The 20,553-nt window shown below is 35.0% G+C and overlaps 2 protein-coding genes and 1 long non-coding RNA gene across 4 annotated transcripts; 1 reads left to right on the top strand and 2 right to left on the bottom strand.

Annotated features, from left to right (window-relative positions):
* Positions 1-250: 250 nt before the first annotated feature.
* Positions 251-1,293, bottom strand: LOC145559665 (uncharacterized). Its single transcript, XR_014092850.1, has 2 exons — positions 793-1,293; positions 251-597 (listed from the first exon to the last, which is right to left on the bottom strand). It is a non-coding gene; the product is annotated as an uncharacterized LOC145559665 (long non-coding RNA).
* Positions 1,294-1,919: 626 nt separating this feature from the next.
* LOC145557530 (uncharacterized) lies at positions 1,920-2,939 on the top strand. Its single transcript, XM_081618704.1, has 3 exons — positions 1,920-2,102; positions 2,154-2,501; positions 2,763-2,939. Exons 1-3 carry the CDS (start codon positions 1,920-1,922, stop codon positions 2,937-2,939), a joined length of 708 nt encoding a protein of 235 aa, XP_081474830.1.
* Positions 2,940-7,586: 4,647 nt separating this feature from the next.
* On the bottom strand, positions 7,587-19,383 carry LOC145558474 (protein THYLAKOID ASSEMBLY 8-like, chloroplastic). 2 transcript variants are annotated; one of them, XM_081619728.1, is made up of 3 exons: positions 18,889-19,382; positions 13,772-14,162; positions 7,587-7,988 (listed from the first exon to the last, which is right to left on the bottom strand). In XM_081619728.1, the coding sequence occupies exons 1-2, from the start codon at positions 19,288-19,290 to the stop codon at positions 13,773-13,775; spliced, it is 792 nt and encodes a 263-aa protein (XP_081475854.1). In that variant the 5' UTR covers positions 19,291-19,382; the 3' UTR covers positions 7,587-7,988; position 13,772. The 2 variants fall into 2 exon arrangements, with proteins under 2 accessions (XP_081475854.1, XP_081475855.1); XM_081619729.1 differs by lacking the exon at positions 7,587-7,988 and adding an exon at positions 8,018-8,182 and having other exon boundaries at positions 18,889-19,383.
* Positions 19,384-20,553: the final 1,170 nt, after the last annotated feature.

The raw sequence follows: 20,553 nt of genomic DNA, 5'->3' as shown, positions 1-20,553 counted from the left end.
TATGGTTTCTTAGGTCTCAATTATGGTACTTCATATAGAAGGATAAGAAACTTGTTTTGTTTGAAGTATGGTATCTTTGATAAAGAATAGGATACCAAAGTTGTTACAACTATGGTTTCTTAGACTTCCTTTGTATGTACGTAGTTTTACATTTATAATACTGTATATTGTAATATATTACATTTATAATACCATATACGTTTTTAAGTTCAAATCAAACATAATCAATATTAAATGTAATTTTGAGATGTGAAAAAAAAAAATTCCATTGAATGAGATTTGATATTCAAGATTCTTTATCGTCGTTACTTTCAATGCTCAAAGCTAGAAGCCTAGAATACAAACTAATTATACAATTTATTGTAACTCCCTCATCAAAAAATATATCAGTAAATAAATTATAAACTAATAACATCAAGCAAAATGATAACAAAACTTAGATCTATTTTTTATTTTTCTTGAAGATGAACTCAATATGAAAATGGCTGACACAATGACATCGTCTTTAGCTTCCGTCATCATCATACCACAACCCCTCCTTTATATATACTTTGTCATCAAGCTCATCCAAATTTGCCAATTTCTATCATTTAACATCTGAAATAAATAGAAAACTAAATCAGCAATAGATCTACAAAATTAATTCAGATCAATAGTAAAAACAACAATGATTCTCCATATCTTCAATTTTGTTTTATTAATATATCATAAAAGCAAATATCAAGTAGCAAGATCTATACTACTACGAAGCAAAGTAATAGAAATTTTTGAAAACCGAGAAATAAAACTCACCGAGTTCATCAAAGAAGCAGATCTGAAAACCGCTAATTCGCTATAAAGAAAATAAGTTTTCAAGGTCGTCTCTCGATTAATAATCCTTCATAAGTCTGTATCCTTGAGATTTTAGAAAAATTATAAGAGCAAGGAGTTAGATCTACAAAAAGAAAATTATAGAAATGAGACTATGAGGGGAAGCAAATGAACAGTTTAAACATTAGGCGTTGATAACAAGGGTTTTAGTGAAGGAGAAGAAGGAACCCCTTAAAACAATAAAGAAAAATAAAATAAAAATTATACTACCCACCCACGTATATATACACCTACCACCATATTAAGAGACCATATGTCTCTAATGTATGGTGTCTTTAATCTTATTAATTCTTTATTATATCTAAGAAACCATACATCTCTATTGTGTGGTATCTTATAGTTTTTCTAAGAAACCACATTTCTCAAATATATGGTTCTTTAATCTAAGAAACCTAAGAAGTATTTTTAATGGTGAGTTAGATGTGGTTCCTTATCCCATTTTTGTAGTAGTGAATCTTCAATTCAATAGGAAAAAGATTAAGAAATTGATAATTAAAATCATCATCATTAAAACATTTAACAAAGTTTCACTTTATAATTTACGCTTTCATACTTACTGATACAGATGGAATTAGTTAAGCAAGCTAATTCAATATTAAATCACAAATTATGTAATAATTAGAGTTTGTTACAAGTTTGTTAGAAACAACTATGTTAGAAACAAGTTTGTTAGAAATTGGATTAATTAGTGGGAGGGTTAGTTATTTTCACTTAGTGAAAATATGACGTGGAATCCACTACTTAATCAATTATAATACTGTAGCTTGATACATCAATATACAGAAAATCAATTCTTCTTCTTCCCTGATTCTTTCTGCTTCTCTTTCTTCTTTCTCCCTCTAAAAATACCCACAATTCCGCCATTGGAGAAGCTTCAAGCGACCTCCATTATCATTGGTATCAGAGCATTCCTTACTGTTCTTCTACAGTGAGCGATTCTAGCGCCTCCTCCTGTTACGCGACGAGTTGCAGCAATGGAAACTCAAATCAAGAATCTGGAAAAACGAATTGATGATTAGATTTCGAAATTCGATCAGAAATTTGATGAAATGGTAAAGATGATGCAGGCAATTCAAGCCAAGAAGGTTTCAATTCCTTTGACCTCGTCTTCTGAACCGTCTTCTCCTACCTCTTCTAATGGTAGCTTGAGCAAGTCCAATCCCACCAAGACCTTAGGTATGAACCCTAAGCTTGAATTTCCTAAGTTTAATGGAGTTAATCCAAGAACCTGGGTAAAAAAATGTTGCAAATAATTCACTCTTTGCAAGATTGCTAATGATTAGAAAGTGGATTTAGCTTCTTTAAATATGACTGATAAAGCAGAACATTGGGTCATGAATTACTTGTCTATTAGGAGATCAATTGTTGTAGATTGGAATGATTTTGTGGTTGATTTGTTTGCACGTTTCAAGGACACTTCTGCTTTAGATGCTGTTGAGCAGTTTAATAGATTGCAACAATTGGGGTCAATTGAAGATTACATTGATGATTTTGAGAAACTTAGGTCTGTTATGTTGATGAAGAATCAGATATTGCCAGATTCATATATCTTGGAGAGTTTTGTGGGAGGGTTAAAACCTGCTGTAAAACCATTTGTCAAGGCATTTATGCTAGTTACAATTGCTCAAGCGGCAATATGCTAGATTGTAGGAAGAATCTCTGAGTTCTTTTTCTACCTATAATCGTTCTAAACCCTTTTCTTACACCTCAAAAACACAATCCTCAAACACACTTACTCCAAGAACATTACCTCCTTTGCTACCTACCCCTTCTTCTAAGCCTAACTTGCCTACGTTAACTTAGACACCTCACAAAAACAAGAACTATAGACACATACCAGTTGATGTTAGCAAGAAAAGATTGCTAAAGGACTGTGTTACTACTGTGACCAGGCTTATTCTAGAGAACATCAATGTCAGTTCAAGAAACCTCAGTTATTCACAGTAGGGATACCTGGATCCATTGATTCTGATAGTGAGGATGATAAGGGTGATCTTGACTCTTTTGTTGAACCTCTGGCTGAACCTCAAATATCCATGAATGCCCTTGTTGGGAACCAATCCTTTTAGACAATGAGAGTAATGGAAAGAGTTAAGGGTAAGGATTTGCATATCCTTATTGACTCTGGTAGTACACACAAATTTGTGGATGCATCTGTTGCTTCTAAGTTAGGTTGTGCTTTGAGCCAGATTCCTTTTCAAGCTATTTTAGTGGCAGATGGTAATCATATTCCTTGTCAGCAAACTTGTAAAGGATTTTCTTGGGAGATGAATGGCCATAGTTTGAAACTGATGTTTTGGTTATTCCTTTAGGAAGCTGTGATATGGTGTTGGGCATTCAATGGTTGAGACTGTTGGGTCCAATTTATTGGGATTTTCACAAGTTGAGGATGGAGTTCACTTTTCAAGGGGAGCAATTTGTTTTAAAAGGAATACCATCCAAGAAGTTATCTGTAGTTGAGGGTGATCCTAGGGAATCAATCATGGATTCTGCAATCCAACTTTGCCTAATTCATGTTCAAGATGTTAATAGTTCAATTATGCAATTGGAGCAGGACACTAGTGCAGTTTTACAGTGTTCAGAATTTTTGTCTATCACACAACTATACTCTAAGGTTTTTGAGGAACCTACTGATCTTCCACCTGTTAGAGGAGTGTTTGATCATTCTATTCCCTTAATACCAGGCAGTACACCAGTGAATATCAGACCGTATAGGTATCCATTCAAGCAAAGAGATATAATTGAGCAATTGGTTCAAGAAATGTTGGATACATTATCTAAAATAGTTCAAGCCCTTTTGTTTCTCCTGTTGTCTTGGTGGGTAAAAAGGATGGGACATGGAGATTATGTGTGGATTATAGGGAGCTCAACAACAGAACTTTGAAGAACAAGTTTCCCATTCCTGTGATTGATGAGTTGATAGATGAGCTTGCTGGGGCTTCTATGTTCAGTAAATTGGATCTAAGGGCAGGATACCATCAAATGAGAGTGAGTTCTGCGGATGTGTTTAAGACTGCTTTTAAAACTCATTCTAGTCATTATGAGATCTTAGTTATGCCTTTTAGCCTAACTAATGCACCTGCTTCTTTTCAAGGGTGGATGAATCATGTTTTTAGGCCCTTGCTCAGAAAGTGTGTTTTGGTTTTCTTTGATGACATTTTAGTCTATAGCAGATCACTGGAGGACATTGGAAGCATTTGGGTGAAGTATTTGATTTGATGCAGCAAAACATGTTTGCTAAGGAGAGCAAAAGCGTATTTGCTACTTTAAGGCTTGAGTATCTAGGGCATTATATCACTAAAAAAGGTGTTGAGACAGACCCCAAGAAAATAGCAGCTGTGAGCAGTTGGCCTGTTCCTTCTAATGTCAAGGAACTAAGAAGTTTTTTTGGGGTTGACAGGGTATTATAGGAATTTGTCAAAGGTTATACTATCATTAGCAAACCCTTCACTGACCAGCTCAAGAAGAAGGGATTTTGCTGGAATGAACAAGCCCAAGCTGCTTTTGAAGTGCTGAAATCTGCTTTAGTTTCAACTCCTGTGTTGGCTATACCTGATTTCGAAAAGAATTTTATTTTGGAAACTGATGCTTCCATGACTGGCATTGGAGCAGTTTTGATGTAGGAAGGGCATCCTCTAGCCTATATTAGTAGGTCTTTGGGTCCTGAATGGCATAAACTGTCAGTTTATGACAAGGAATTGTTAGCAATTGTCTTTGCAGTAAAAAAAATGGGAGCAGTATTTAGGCCCTGTTCTCTTCACCTTAAAAAAATAATATTAAGTAAAAATAATTTCAATTCAGTAAAAATAAGTTCAGTTCAGTAAAATTCAGTTTTCTTAAAGAAGAATTATAATAGAAAATCAGTAAAAATAATTTAAGTTCAGTAAAAATAATTCCAGTTCAGTAAAATTAAGTTCAGTTCAGTAAAAATAAGTTTAGTTCAGTAAAATTAATTTTAGTTCAGTAAAATTAATTTTAGTTCAGTAAAATTAAGGTGAATCAAACAGGGCCTTAGTTGGTGCTCATTTTGTCATTAAGACAGATCAGAAGAGCTTGAAGTGGTTGCTTCAACAGAAAATTTCTACACCCTTTCAGCAATTTTGGTTGTCAAAATTGATGGGGTTTGATTATGAGATTCAATACAAGTGTGGGAAGGAAAATGTGGCAGCAGATGCTCTGTCAATGGTTCAAGAGTTAGAGATTTTGTTCATGGCTATTTCTCTGGTGGATTCTAATTTGAGTTCTCTGATCACTGCCAGTTATGACTTGGATGCTAATTATGCTGCTATAGTTCAGCAATTGAAAATCAAGTTGTTATTCCTGATTTTAAATGGGAGAGCAATTTGTTGAAAAGGAAGGGCAAGATTTGATGTGGGGCCTGATGTTTAATTCAGAACCAAGATTTTAGCTTGGCATCATGAATCTCCTGAGAGTGGGCATGGTGGTAAGGAGTTAACCTTGAAAAGGGTTAAGAAATTGTTTTATTGAAGAGGTCTCACTAAAGATGTTAGTGCTTTTGTAAGGAAATGTGTAGTTTGTTAGGCTGCCAAGTATGATACTGCTGCATACCCTGGCCATCTTCAACCTTTCCCTGTTCTAGAGGAGGTTTGGATAGATATCTCTATGGATTTCATAACTAGTCTTCCTAAATCTGTTGGGAAGGATGTTATTTTTATTGTGGTTGACAGATTCAGCAAATATGCCCACTTTATGGCACTATCTCATCCCTATGCTGCAATTCAGGTGGCTCAATGTTACTTAGATAATGTGTTTAAACTTCATGGGTGGCCTAGGTCGATTGTGAGTGACAGAGATTCAATCTTTGTTAGTCGGTTCTGGAAAGGCTTGTTCTCTTTGTATGGGACTAATTTGAAGTTATCCACAGCTTATCATCCACAAACTGATGGGCAGACTGAGGTTGTTAATAGATGTTTAGAGGCATACTTGAGGTGTATGACTGGTGATCAACCTCAAGAATGGCACAAGTGGTTTCCTTTGGCTGAGTGGTGGTATAATACCCACTTCCATTCTGCTTTACAGCTTACTCCTTATGAGGTGGTCTATAATCAACCTCCACCATTGCATCTTCCTTATCTAGCTGGTGAAGTTAAGATTGATGAGCTTGATAGAAGTCTACAAAGGAGGGAAAGAATGATATCTGAGCTTCAATTTCACTTGGAAAAAGCTCAACAAATAATGAAGAATCAGGTTAATAAACACATATCAGATAGGGTGTTTCAAGTAGGTGATTGGGTCTAGCTTAAACTCCAAGCTTACAGACAGTTTACTGTTCAGAGAAGATGCAACTATAAGCTCTCTCATCAATATTATGGTCATTTCAAGTCGCAGCAGTTGTTGGTAAAGTTGCTTATAAGCTGAAGTTACCTACTGAAGCAAAGATTCATGACGCATTTCATGTGTCCCAACTCAAGAGTTTCGGAGGTCAGCTGCCAATGGAAGCCCATATTCCATCTATTTTCAAGGACAAATTGTGGGATCTGAAGACATTCGACCTACAGCTATTCTGGATAGAAAAATTGTAAGGTTTCATAATAAAGCACAAGTGCAGTACTTGGTGCATTGGGAAGGTTTTCCTGCTTATGAGGCTACTTGGGAATCTGCTGATTACTTGGAGCAAAGATTTCCTGATTTTGTTAGTTCTTTTGAATGGGGTGAAGCTGCAATACAGCTGGAATTAGTTAAGCAAGCTAATTCAATATTAAATCACAAATCATGTAATAATTAGAGTATGTTACAAGTTTGTTAGAAATTGGATTAGTTAGTGGGAGGGTTAGTTATTTTTTTTTTTTTTTTGAAAGAAGTCCTAAAGGACATTAAATTTCATTAAATAAAGTCATACGACATCTACAATTGACAATTAACAATAATGAAAACAAATTTAACAAAATCAAACAAGAATTAATCGGGGAAGGGCTAAGAATCCAAATACATAAATATAACAATTCGGCATATTCTCGATTCGTTGTCTCATACAACTTTTTGAGTGGATCCGTCGTCGCTTCGCAATTTTGTGAGAAAGTTAATTCTTGTGCTGATTCCGTAACCCGAAATCGAGCCATAATCAATCGTAGCCCCGCACAACCGGAGACCAAATTAAACACAAATAAAACCTAGTCTTTCGAAGGAGTCCGAAAAACCTTGTCTTTCGAAGGAGATCGAAAAAACCTTGTCTTTTGAAGGAGATAGACCCCTTTTTCGAGGGAGACATTATTATTGTAACCTAAGAAACAAAAAGCTTAAAAGAAAATAAAGATTGGGGCTTTCCACCTGTAAAATCTGATAAAAGCCCCTTCAAAATTGATAATGGAGGCTAGAGTTTAGGAGAGAGAAGAGAGAGAGGAGGCTAGGGTTTTTTATAATGATATTACTTCAATGGGAGGGTTAGTTATTTTCACTTAGTGAAAATATTACGGAATCCACTACTTAATCAATTGTAATACTGTAGCACGATACATCAATATACTAAAAATCAATTCTTCTTCTTCCCTAATTCTTTCTGCTTCTCTTTCTTCTTTCTCTCTCTAAAAATACCCACAATTCCGCCATTGGAGAAGCTTCAAGCGACCTCCATTATCATTTACACAAAAATAATACTCCGCAATTATTTATGTAAAAGCCGCAAAGTTTGACCTTGTAAATATAAATGGAATAATCTTGGGCTCCAACCCGCTGGTTTAGCTCGCTCCACAAGGTCCTGCTGACAAAGACGACAAGTTCTCATAAAGATAGAAGTAAAATTTTGTCATATATCCTTCATTGAATTTTAAAAAAACGTTCTTGTATCTTCTAAATAACTTTCTACTTCTATGGTTGTTAATACAAAGACTAGAATATTTTCAGCTTCAGAAGAAATTTTCTCAAGATCCCCACCACTGAGATATGCAGATCACCTATATGGCAAAAATAGGAGCAGCTAACAGGATGTTCATACAGAAAAACAACAAATGCAGAACTTAATGCCCCTTGTCGAAGGCAATCATTCTCCTCCCAGAGCCAAAATCACATCCCTCTCATGAAGAACCGACGCTAGCTTTCACTGTACCTCCGATGCCAATTTTGTCCATGGCTTTTTTAGCCTTCTTCACTTCAGTCAAAATCTGATCCAACCCAAAATAGATTCAGGATCATTGGAAAATAGATATGGCCCAATGACAATTGAGTAAATCAAATTGTGACAACCAATGACAATTGAGTAAATCAAAAGGCAAGGTATACAGGTAAAGCAGAGCATGTTAGACTGGAGGGTGTAATAAGTGATGACAATTGGACTAATAATATGCATAGGAGCATTCTGCAGCAAAGAGAGTACGAGAATTAGAAAAGGGGCAAGCATTGAGACAAACAAGAAAATCAACAAATATGAACCCAAAAAAGTAAATTTATTTATTTTAATTTAAAAAAAAGTTAACTCAAGTAACAACCCATAAAACTTGTTTGGGAATGCAGATCCTGCTTGATTCCTTTTTCAGGTTCTTTCATGAGTGCATCAAGTCCCTAACCATACTAGTGTTACACCAAGATTGTGGAATAAAAGACCAATCTCTTCGACAGATAATTAACTAAAAATTCAAGTACCTGACTTTGAACAGGCTCCCCAAACGCATTCATAGGATTATTGTGCCTCGTATAAGCAAGCTGATCACCACCTAGTGGCTGTATAAGGCCACTGTATAATTTTTCATCTTGGATCATAACAACTATTCATATAACCAAGCTAAATGACGAGTTTGATTTCAGAAGAATCATGCTATTTTATTATGATATTATAGCATAAAACAGGGTAATCAGACTTTCAGATGATGCAAAGCTGAACAAAATTCTCTTACTTAAAATTCAAGTAAAATTTAGCCTTCAGGGATTAAAAAAAGAGACAAAAAGAGTAAACCTAACGAGAATCTAAGACACAAAATTGAATTAAGAAATCCAATACCCCAACATAATAAAGAGAAACAGCTAACAAGTTATTTCAGATGATTTAGGACATAAACAAAGTAGCGCAAATCAGAAAGAGCTTAACCATAGGAGCAGTACCAATCAGAAAGCCTTAACTATAACCCAATGAGAAGATATTAACCAAAGCCATGCTGATCAGAACGACTCATACAGTTAGGCTCAAATCAAATTTGAGTGTTCCGCGCAAAATGTTCAACCAAAAACATTGGAGACTCTGAAATTACTCAATAAAAACAGAAATTGTTAGATGTAAAAGATCTAAAGCCGGGTTAGAGTCCATGCAGAAGTAAAATACTGAAACATTCTTTTAGATGCCACCTTACCCACTGCAGCAGATACACAGATATTTATAGTCTTCTGAACAAAAATATTCTTAATATTTATATACTAATGCATCTGTTACAAGTGTTTGTTGAAGATAATGCTGCCAAGTCTAGTTGGTTACCACAAGAGACTGTTATCTAGTAGGTTCAATACTATATTTTGCTGTCAAGACTAGATAATATACATAGCCTGTAGCTCATAACATTAATCTAATCATGGGAACAGCCAAAAGCTACCTTTGCATGATATCAGCTCTTTTCTAAGAGAAGTATGGTAGGAGACCTCTTCTCTTACTGAGCTCGGCTGGTATGGTTGTGTCCCTATCAATTTTGGCCTTGGGTCCATGTTTCATGAGCAATCAGCCCATATGCTCAGTTGGGCTATTGTTGTCAGCATGATCGCAATCTGTGCTGATGTTTTTTTTTTTTTTCCTTTTTTTGCAATGAGACTTTGGGCCCAAGGGATGAGTTTGTCGGTCTCTGTAAATAGGTAAGTCGGCGGTGTTATGGCGATGACATTTCTGAGAATTACAGCAAAGATTAGGGTAATGTTCTTTGAATTGGACGGAATAATGGTGTTGGGAAAAGTGTTTTTCTTTTTTGTTATGCCAGGAAGTAAAAAAAAAAAAATGCTTGGAGGATACAGGTTAATAGTTTGAGGATAAGAAAATTAGTGATAAAGGAAGAGAATCAGTGAGACTGGAAAAGAAAATACAGTAAATAGTTGATGTTTGATTCAAATGATCCACGTCCCATATACTTAGAATACATCGATTTTTTTAAAAATGTAACTTAAAATTAATTACAATAGCAATATGGCTGGTATGCTATAGCAAAAAGGGGCATGCACTGAGACAAAGCAAGAGAGTAGAAGAGAGACTATGAAACCAGAAAATCAACAGATATGAACACACAAAAAAAATTATTTATTTTTTAATGTACTTTTTTAAAAAAATAATTAAATTAAATTAGGAAGAACAAAAAATAAGTATCTGAACAATCAAGCTTAACCTATGTTAATTGTAAATCTAATTTGATAAATTCGGTCTCATAAACCTTTGATTTTCTACAAAATTCGAGCTAGTCCCAAATCATTTAGAACCCTAGTTTGAAAGATCTAGACACCTATCGGAACATTAGTCAAAAAACCATCTTTTAATATATTCTTTAAAATTCCGTAAGAAGCCACCTTTTTTTTTTTTTTTTTTGTGAATTAGCACCTTATGCCGAATTCTGAAATTTCTTTTTTGGTGTTGACCACTCACGTGCCATGCACATGACCACTAAAAACACCCTTTTCAACTATATCACCACCAGACCCACAAATGTCGGCCCACCGAACCTCTCCAAAATCCAACCAACTCCCTTAAAAGTTTAACACCACCCAAACACCTCTAAAACCAATTACACACCGCAGAAAACCCCCTAACTCCCTTTAAACCACTTAACCACACCATAACCACACACCTACCTCATAAAGTCACTCCAATAAAAAAATAAAAAATAAATAAAAAAAACCCTAACCTCCAAAACAATGTCAAGAAAACCATGTCAGCTACTTCAAAATCAAGTTCACCCACTCCCAAAACAACTTGGAAAACTTGAAAACTAACATTTAACCTAAAAACAACCTCAATCAACAGAAAACCCACCAAACAATTAGAATTAAAATAGATAGAGATAAAAATAAATAAACAAATAAATAAATAAACAGCAATAAAAATAAAAAAGAAGAGAGAGAAAGGGGTAGTGAGAGGGGCAGTGACAATGGAGGTGGGACTTGGGAGAAAGAGAAATAGTGGTGGTGGAAAGGAAAGAAGAGGTGGTAGTCCAGCCACGGAACGAGAAAAAATAAGGGTTGAGCAAAGTTAATGTCAAAAATAGTGAGTCAAAGGGTGAAATCCGGGCCTATCTAGGAAAAGGTGGTCTTCTGACTCCATACAGAAATAAATAAATAAATTTTGAAGGTGGTTTTTGACAAAAACCCAATTTTAAAAGGTGGTTTTGACTGATTTATCTAATTTATTAGAAATTGAAATTACACCCAAAACCTAAGATTTTACATGAAAATCACCCACAAATAAAATTATGAAGAACATGAAACAAAGGGTACCTAACATCAAATGGATTAACAACTATTGAAAGCATAGGGGCAAAGGAGTTACAAGAAAAAATAGGGTTTTGGGAGGAGAGAAAAAACGTTAAGCGCTTATGCTTTCAATAGTTGATTCGCTTGTATCTACAAAAAAAAATTGGGTTTTGGGTGGAGAGAGAATTCTTTAATCTCATGGAAAATAATCAGTGATTCACTTTTCCTAAAATGTTAAGCGCCAAAAGTGTAGTGAAATTTCATTGGGAATTTTAGCTCTCAATTACTCAATCTGGTGCTAAGAAGCAAAAAGCCCCCTCCCCAAAAAAAAAAAAAAAAAAAAAAAAAAAGAAATAATAAAATAAAATAAGTTTGTTTCCAGCTTATTAAAAAACTCAAGTGCAGTGTTGTCACAATATCAGGCCTCATGTAACATCCAAGATGTATGTGTATCATCTTTCCCTAAAAGGCTATCAACATCATGGTTTGAAAATGCGGTTTCGAGCACGGTTTCGGTCGCGATCGCGATAACGGTAACATGTCGCGGTAACGGTATTGATGCGGTTATCACGGATGTGGAGACCGAATTTTAGTTTTTATATGTTTTATCAATATTACAACTCATAAATTTTAAAACTTAATATTTTTTTATCTTTTTCTAATAATTAAAATTAGTACTCCGTATTATTTTCAATTATTAGTCCAATTCCTATAAAATAAATTGTCTTAACGGTAAGTTATGGTAACACACTAACACATAAATAAAGAGTACAAAGAAAACAACTTGTTAAGTTACTGGAGTAGGTCAAAAGTAAAAAGTAATGGTTTATAAAATGACACGTGTCCACATGGGCTACATCCCAATTCCCAACTCTCACCTATCAGCTCATTGGTCACCTCACACCCCTCTCAAAGCACCCCTCTCTCTCTCCTCTTCCTGCCCTTCTCTCTCTCCTCTATCTCTATCCTTTTCTTTCTGTTTTTCAAAGAAAAAATTGCGAAATTATGCGATTTCTCGGACAATTCATAGTTATATCGGTGTATCGGACGATTCGGGCCAAAAATGCGATGTATTTTAATAACCCGCATCAAATCGCTCAATCTAGGTTCGGCAAAATTCAAAATCGCTACATCTCGACCGATACATTATGATAAGGCCGCATTTTGAACCCTGATCAACATACAAGGTACACATTTCCTAATGTTATTTTATTTCGAGTCACATCATTAGACTATTGGAATACTCCTTTTTTAAACTTTAACTAATTATAAAATTAAAAAAAAAATAAAAATAAAAAAGTTAATAACAATTAGCCAATCATTTTCAAGCCTAACTAGAGTCGAGCTCTATTTGAACCAAGGAGAGTCGAGGCTTAAGTTTGGAGCTTTAGAGACAAGCTCAAGTCATTGCACATCATAAACACCTTTGCCGCCACAATTTTACTCAATAAGATACACTTAGGCTCTTTTTTGTTTTGGTGGAAATTGTTCGAGTAGAAAAAGATTGTTTTCATTCATTTCTCTATTTTCTTTTGCTTGTTTTATTAATTCAAATCATAAACACCCTTGCAACCAAAATTTCACTCAACAAGATTATACACTTAGGCTCTAATTATTTTAATGGAAATTATTAGACTAGAAAATGATTATTTTCATTCATTTCTCCATTTTCTTTTGCTTTTTAGTTAAAGGGGGAAATCGATTTGTCATAGGTGAAAAGTTACTTATTATAGAAGGAAAACTAATAACCTCTTGTAAAGAATGTATGTGGCGTATGCCACATTTTCCACGTTACTCCTCACTTCTCTATTTCTCTCCTTTATCCTTCCCCTCCCTTTTACTTTCATATTTCTTTTTTCCCAAGTTTTCCTATAATAAAAAAACAAAGGAAAACTCTTTTCACAATAACGTTTTCCATTAAAATTGTTTCTTAATGTTTTTCCATGAAAAATATTTTCAATCAAACAATCAAAGCCTTAAATTAGTTTTAAAAAACAGGTCGAGGTCAAAGCTTCCTTACACAAACAAAATTAATGCTTTTAACAGCCTACTAAGCAAATAAAACTTCCTTACGTATAGCTTATCACACACATATACAACACCAATTTGAAATCAACTCAATATTTCCCAAAAGTAGCAAATAAGTCGGCCACGTTACAAGGAAATCCTTCTCTTTGTTTCACACAACATAAAATATCTAAATTACTACGTAGTAGTTATGTTACACATGTATAGAACTAAAAACTCTCAATATTATATATACAAGTATTTGGCATACCAGTGTTTCAATGTGAGTTACCAATTTACCTCCAGCATACCACACATATTGTCAAACAGAATCCAACACTTCAACAGTTATACAGCACAAAGAGCACACATGCAAACACAACAGCAACGATATCAAGCTCTCTGATGCATGACATATACAAAAGACCACAAATCACAGTATGACATTTTGTACAAAGGAAAAAGGAGACGTAGATCTGACAACAAAATAAGTATCCAAGTTACAAACCTCATCGCATTCCGAATATCTCTTGAGGTGGATCATACACAGAATGCTCAGGAAAAAGTTCCTCAAAATCTTTCTTAACTTTGTTTCTCAAAAGTGGATGTGGCAAAAGACCTTTCATTAAAATCCTAAATGGCAGTTCTGCTGGAAGTTCTGGAGCCTTCAGCATGTCCTCATAGGTGTTCATAGCATCTGCAGGGGAACCATCTCTTAAGAAGCCTCTAATAACTTCAGTATATGTTTGAGAATCAAGAAACAAATTCTCTTTTTTCATGTCTTCCCAAAGTGTCGTCACATCATCCATTCTTTTAGATCTCGCCATTGCAATAATCAAGTCCTTATAAAGATACGTATCAGCATGATACCAGTCCTGCTTTTGAATTACTCTAAACATCTGATTCAAGAAGATAACCGTTAAGATAGCTATTGGGGAGAAAATTTTCTTTTCAAAAGTTTCCAATGGCCATTTGTATACATGATTGAGTAGGTCACATAGAATAAAATAAACACTGCTAGTTGTATGGAAAGAGCAAACTTCCTAGAAAGAGAGTAGTCATTTCCCTACATAGAGGGGGCGTTTGTAGGAATGGGAATTTTGACAATAGAGACTGGGATATGGAATGGGATTTGTTGTTGGTAATTCATTTAAGGAAAGAAAAAAGGGATCAATGCCTTGTAAGAGGTAAATGCAACTAATTTTAATAAAGAGGGCATATAGCCGTTTCCAAGCTTTATTCCCAAACCCAAGAAACTAATATGGGAGGGGAGTTTCATCCAATTGAAATCAAGTCCCACTCCTACCCTAAACTCCCACATACCTACCACTAACAGAGGGACACAGATTTGCAGAGCATCCAATTGCATCTGCAAATCTTTGTAACATTTATTTGGACTAAGCTTAAAGCAATAAATTAGCATATAGCTGTCAGCATCTTAAATATGATATGAGTACTTGCAAAACTCCACTTTTCTAAATATTAGAATTTAGAAATGAAAAGTTCACAAAATGGGAAAAAAAAAAAATTCCCTCATAAATCACTAGATCTAACTATCTAAGTGTCTTGTAAAAGTGCAAAACTACTCACAAATAAAGCATTGAAATTAACAGAAGTTCAACTCAAAAAAAGTTTGGCCCATACAAAATACAATAAGAGTTTTTTTTTTGGGAATAATAGTACTTCAAATTTCAAATAAATATATTCAGGATCTCAAAGAAAGTCAATGATTGTTCATTGAGCTCTGATAAAATTATGCAGAGGAACAACCTATTTAAACTTTAAAATCATTTCTTGTTCACTCTTCATAATGTGGTAAAGAAACATTCGAAGAAAAATGTGGTAAAGAAACATTCGAAGAAAAGATTCACACTAAAGTCGTCATTATTATAGCCAAAAGAATGGTAGGATCGAAAAACTGGGTCAGGGAAGTCAAGATACTTCTCGAAGTTGCTACAAGAATTTGACAGACAAAGAAGGGCCGACTTTATCAGAATGATCATCCGTGCTTCTCAAAGTTGAATAAATTTCCAAAGCTGGAAACAGATCTTAGCAAATAGTAATTCTACCAACCAGTTTTCTAACTCAAGTCACCACATTTGACTTTCAGCTAAACCCACCTAAAATGTTCTACAGGCTCCTTGTGTAAAAGTCACCATATACTTGCTTAAATTCTTAATACAAGCATAGAATAAAAATGCGTCCGATATGTACCGGATTTCAAGCCTACCGATCCGAGAATTCCCGATTTGATGCGGTGTTTTTTAAAATGCCGAGTTTTCGGCCTATTCAACCGATACGAACTAAATTTCGCCCGCATTGACCGATATTATCTCACAACTGGTTAATTTCCAATGAAGTACTTGCTTTTTAAGGGAAAAGAAAGGGAAAAAGTGGAGAAAAGTCATAAACCTCCGTTAAAATCAAAGAATTCTTGGAAGAGGAGAGAGAAACTAGTTGAGCAGGTGAGAGAGTGAGCTGGCAGGATTTCTTTTGGGTAGGTGGGGATAGTGGGGTAGGATTTATTCAAATAAAATAAACAACACCACGTGATACTTTTCTAGACCTCTCCTCTTACCTTTTAATTTAGTATTGTACAACTGTATAGTGTGTATAGTGTCGAGTTCGATATATTTTTAGTGAAATTCGAATTTTATAGGGTTAGGGGGCCTGTCAATTGGGCCAAAAAGCCTTAAATTTAATTAATAATCATAAAATATAAATATAAAATAAAATAAAATCTTAAGATTTATTTTTTGGTTTAATAAATTTGAAACAAAATTCTGCCTGTACAACCGCGACCTAGCCCGTGACAAACACATCAATTCCCGATACCGTGATACCGCGACCATTTCCGCGATCGCGACCGATACCGCATTCTTATCTTATGATTACAAGTCAACTTGTTGCAATTATTGATAAACGGAATAAGTACTAAAAAACAAAGGGAACAAAAGATTGCACAATCCAGAAGATTCTAGTCACTAATACTCATTCCATTAATAATTACAATAACTTTTTTCTCATCCCCCAACTACCCCAAACCAATAAAACCATCTGTTTCAGGTAATGACAGCATGCCGGCATCCACCCCAGCCTCTAGGGATGCCGGCAAACAAGCTGTTTTAACACCTAGAAGACGATTATACCCCACTCAAGAGCCTGTTTGCATAGGCTTATTCTCTAATTTAGCTCCGATGGGGTTGTCTTCTCTGTAAAAGTTATGTGGTGCTTTTTATTCTGCCTCTTAATAGGTCTTCTTTAAGTAGTATGTGCTAGCTTATCTGTATTGGTGTTGGTGTGATTTCATTCTCATTTTCATGAGTTTCGATAGTATTTTAGTGTATTGTTCAGTATAGTTCAACTGGAGCAGTGTGAGGACGAATCAAGTTAGGCTTCCATTGTGTGTTATCATCTAGAAAATCTGAAAGATGATTAGTATGTTGAAGAATTATTTGAAAACACTTCTAGCCTGGATGAAGCTATCCCTTATGCAACATTTCTCCAAGGAGCAGAATTCTCTCTTCAAGGGGAATGTAATTGGTACTGTGGTTGTGAAGTATAACAAAGCAATCAAGTGTTTGTGTGTTAGTAACTATTATTTGTGATGATTTTCCAGTGCTTGTGAAAATAATTCATTGCTTACAGATTTTGCCATAATATTACATTTGAAATTGGCAGCTAGTGTAATTAAACTAAATGACTGGGCAAAGCCATTGCCTATTGCTATATGGTGTTGGGGATTGATAAGAGAAATGTGAAGACATCAGTTTAGAGACCAAGTAAGCTGTCAGAACCTTTGGTCGGAGGTATAAAGCTGTTTACTAAAACAGTTCTAGCCTTAACCAAAAGTTCGAAAAGCTAAGGAAGCAAGGCAAGCATCAGCTTATATCCTCAAGATTCTTTCGACTGGATTAATATTAGCAATTGAATAATTAAGTCATAATGCATTGGTTGATTGTATCATTAACCATTTATTTTTTTGGACTGTGAGGAACTTATCATGAATCCCCTGTAAAAAAGAGGAATAGTCTTATTGAAGTTTAGGATGTTTGATAGGGCTTACGAAGACTTGGATAAGGCAAGGCTATTGAAACCAAATAACAAAGTTATAGCCAAGGAGTTATCATCAGTGAAAAGAGCCCTTTTAGATTGAGCCAAAAGTTGGTTTCAGTGATCAAAGTATAAGAAAGAACCCCATACCTTCAGAAGAGGGGAAGGAATTAAGCTCTAAGGCCCAAGACTAGGATTTTGCGGATAAAACCAAGGAAGGGAGCGAAACCTCGTCTCGAAGTGGTAATGAAGGGGATCTTCCCATAAAGGAGAGCATAGACATTGATAATGTGAAGGAGACAATATCACATGCCTTGTCTCACAAAGGCCAACAAATTGTGAAGACTACCTTTGTCAACACAAGAAAACCTTCCATGCGTATGAAAATCTTTCCTCGAGGCAAGGAAAAGTTAAGGAAAGGCAGGGAATTGTATCTTTATCATCCTCATACAAACTCTTTTATGAAGGTTCGTACCTTCAAGCAAAAGCTTTGCTCCGAGGGAAGCATTGAGTGAGAAAATCTCTAACTAAGACAGAGGCCATTCTTACACATGTAGTTCAGAGTCTAACTATGTAAGCTAGACAAAGGACCTAAATATTATTCTGGTTTTGTTTTGTGGCTGTTAAAAAAATACTCATTCCATTTATATAAGAATTTGCTTCCCAAGCAATGAACAAAGCCTAAAAGCCATACAACTTATAACCGAACGAAACAAAGTGACAAATGAATAATTTGGATAGCACTTTCATAACTAGTCTTTAGCCCTAGATGTTTTTATATGATTAAAACGTAGCACAAAACATATTTACAAATAAAAATCTAAGCAAACCTTCATCTTAATTAAAGGAAACCTATACAGGCCACTATACAACTACACTAAGGCCCCGTTTGGTTTAACGTAAAATGTTTTTATAGAAAACGATTTTCCCATTTTCCTTTGTTTGGTTTTTGAAGGGGTGGAAAACCATTTTTTCAATGGTGGAAAATTGCATCCTTGATGATGGAAAACATTTTCCCTTTACAAAACAAGGGAAACCATATTTTCCTCCTTCCTCCTTACATCCTTTTTACTTCCCTTTCATCCATTCTCACATTTCCACTCCTAATTATGAATTTTCTTGAACTTTTCTTGTATGCAACCAAACAAAAGATAACTAATCTGCCAATTGTACTTTTCCTTGAAAATATGTTTTCATCAAAGCTAAATTTTCATTGAAAATATTTTACATCAAACCAAACGGGGCTAAGTCAACACAAAAATTCCCAGCTCTAGCCATTATTAGAATTTGAAGCAATAATATCATACTAAGATGCTTGTAACCAAATTGTATCATGAGTAATTAAGATTATTAAACTCAACAACTTAAAAATGACCACAACAAAATCGTAATAGCTTAAACGATTGCATAAGCTGTATAAAAGAATAAATGATTCAAAAATCATGCAAAATTAAAAACCCAAACATCAGAATCAAGCGCAAAAAACCACACAAACTTCACAATAATGCGCAAATAAACAATAAAGATCAAGAATTTACATATAAAAATTGAATTCGAAATCGTAAGACAAACCTTGAGGGCCAAAGAAACCTCATCTTGTCGCTGAAGTTCAGAAAGAACAGCAATCATATCCATCTTCAGAAGCCTCAACACATGATTTTTGACAAATTTATCAAGCTTCTCTTCATCATCCTTAAACCTCTTCAAACCCAGAATTACAAAAAGAGCCTCTTTTCCAATTAACTTCTTACCCCTCCAAAGAGGACCTCTTGGCCTACCATCGTGGTATTCTCTCTCCAAAATTAAGGAAAACCCATTTGTTGGTTTTGCTATATCATTCGAACCCAAGCTCGATAAATTAGGGTTTAACAACGAGGTTAAAGGCGGATTAATGGGCAATGTTTTGTTCAATTGAAGAAGAATTAGAGGTGATAAAAATGGAATTTTTGCTCTAGCAAGGATTCGAATCAACATTAGTCGGAATTGAAGGAAGACAGTGTTGATAGTGAAGGTGAAAGAGGTGGTGGTGGTTAGTGAGATTGAGAAAAACACAAATCAAATTTACGGGTGTCTATTATTGGAAAAAAAAATCCACAATATCAATCCAATTCAAATTGAATTATCAATTCGGATTGTATTGGATTGAAATTTTTAAAAATTCAATTTTTTAGATTTTGACCTTGTTTGGATCCAAAAAAACCCGAATTAATCAAAATATGAAACCATACTTTTACAAATAAAAATTCTTTATATTAATTAGGTAAGATTATGTTGATAATTACATTAATATAAATTATGTTAAGCTATGTTATCAATAATTGTATTAATAATGTACAACTTTATAGTTGCATTTTTATTTTTATAATCACTTTAGACCCTAAAAATTTACAATGTATTTTTGTAATACCCCGTGTTTTGGGTATTTATACGCCACTATTTGGCCTAATTAGAGCATGACACATGTCGCTTGAAAAAGGTCTCCAAGTGGACCATCCAGGGAATGACACGTGTCAAGCAGATTGCCCATCAGGAATTGGCGGCTTTCAAGGCCCAATTCCTGAGGTAGCCGCAAAACGGCGCATCCAAAGATCCTAGGTCATCAAACCCTAGGACAGGGACACACATTTCTAGGACCCTATAGATAGGGAGATTCTCCCATTTATTGGGACACGTTCCAATCATTACCTCACCCATCACTCTCGAAAACAAAGAGACACCCGATCTCGAAATCCGAAAAGATATATACTTTCCGCATCTTTTTCACTCCGACCCGTACTAACATGATCATCGGAGGCGGAACTCCGAACATCCGGAGCTTCCTATTGTTTTTCAGGTACATGCGGCTTGACTCCAGCCAGCGAGCTATAACTCTCCCGAGGGACATAAAAAAAAAAAAAAAATAAAGAAAAATAATAATAATAACCAAAACATTTGGCGTCTTATGTGGGGAGAGTACCACAAAGATGTTTCACAAGAATCTGTACTGCCACCAAAAACCAACTGGTTGGCCGGATCCTCATAGATACAGGCAGCTTCTCTAATATCATCAGCTACAAGTGCTTAAAGAAGCTCAAATACAAGCCCATCAGCATGCATCCGGTCGCCCACCCCTTAGTTCGATTTCGGGGCGGCGTGGTGCACCCGGTAAGTAGGATCGACCTACCCATCTGACTAAGACAGAAAGTGTAATACTCCATATTTTATGTATTTTTTATAAAGTATTTATAAAATATATTT

This window comes from Chenopodium album, chromosome 9, assembly GCF_948465745.1.
Source record: "Chenopodium album chromosome 9, dcCheAlbu1.1, whole genome shotgun sequence".
Taxonomy (NCBI): Eukaryota; Viridiplantae; Streptophyta; class Magnoliopsida; order Caryophyllales; family Amaranthaceae; genus Chenopodium; species Chenopodium album.
Note: the sequence above shows the minus strand (reverse complement) of the source record. Positions and strands in the feature narration are given on the sequence as shown.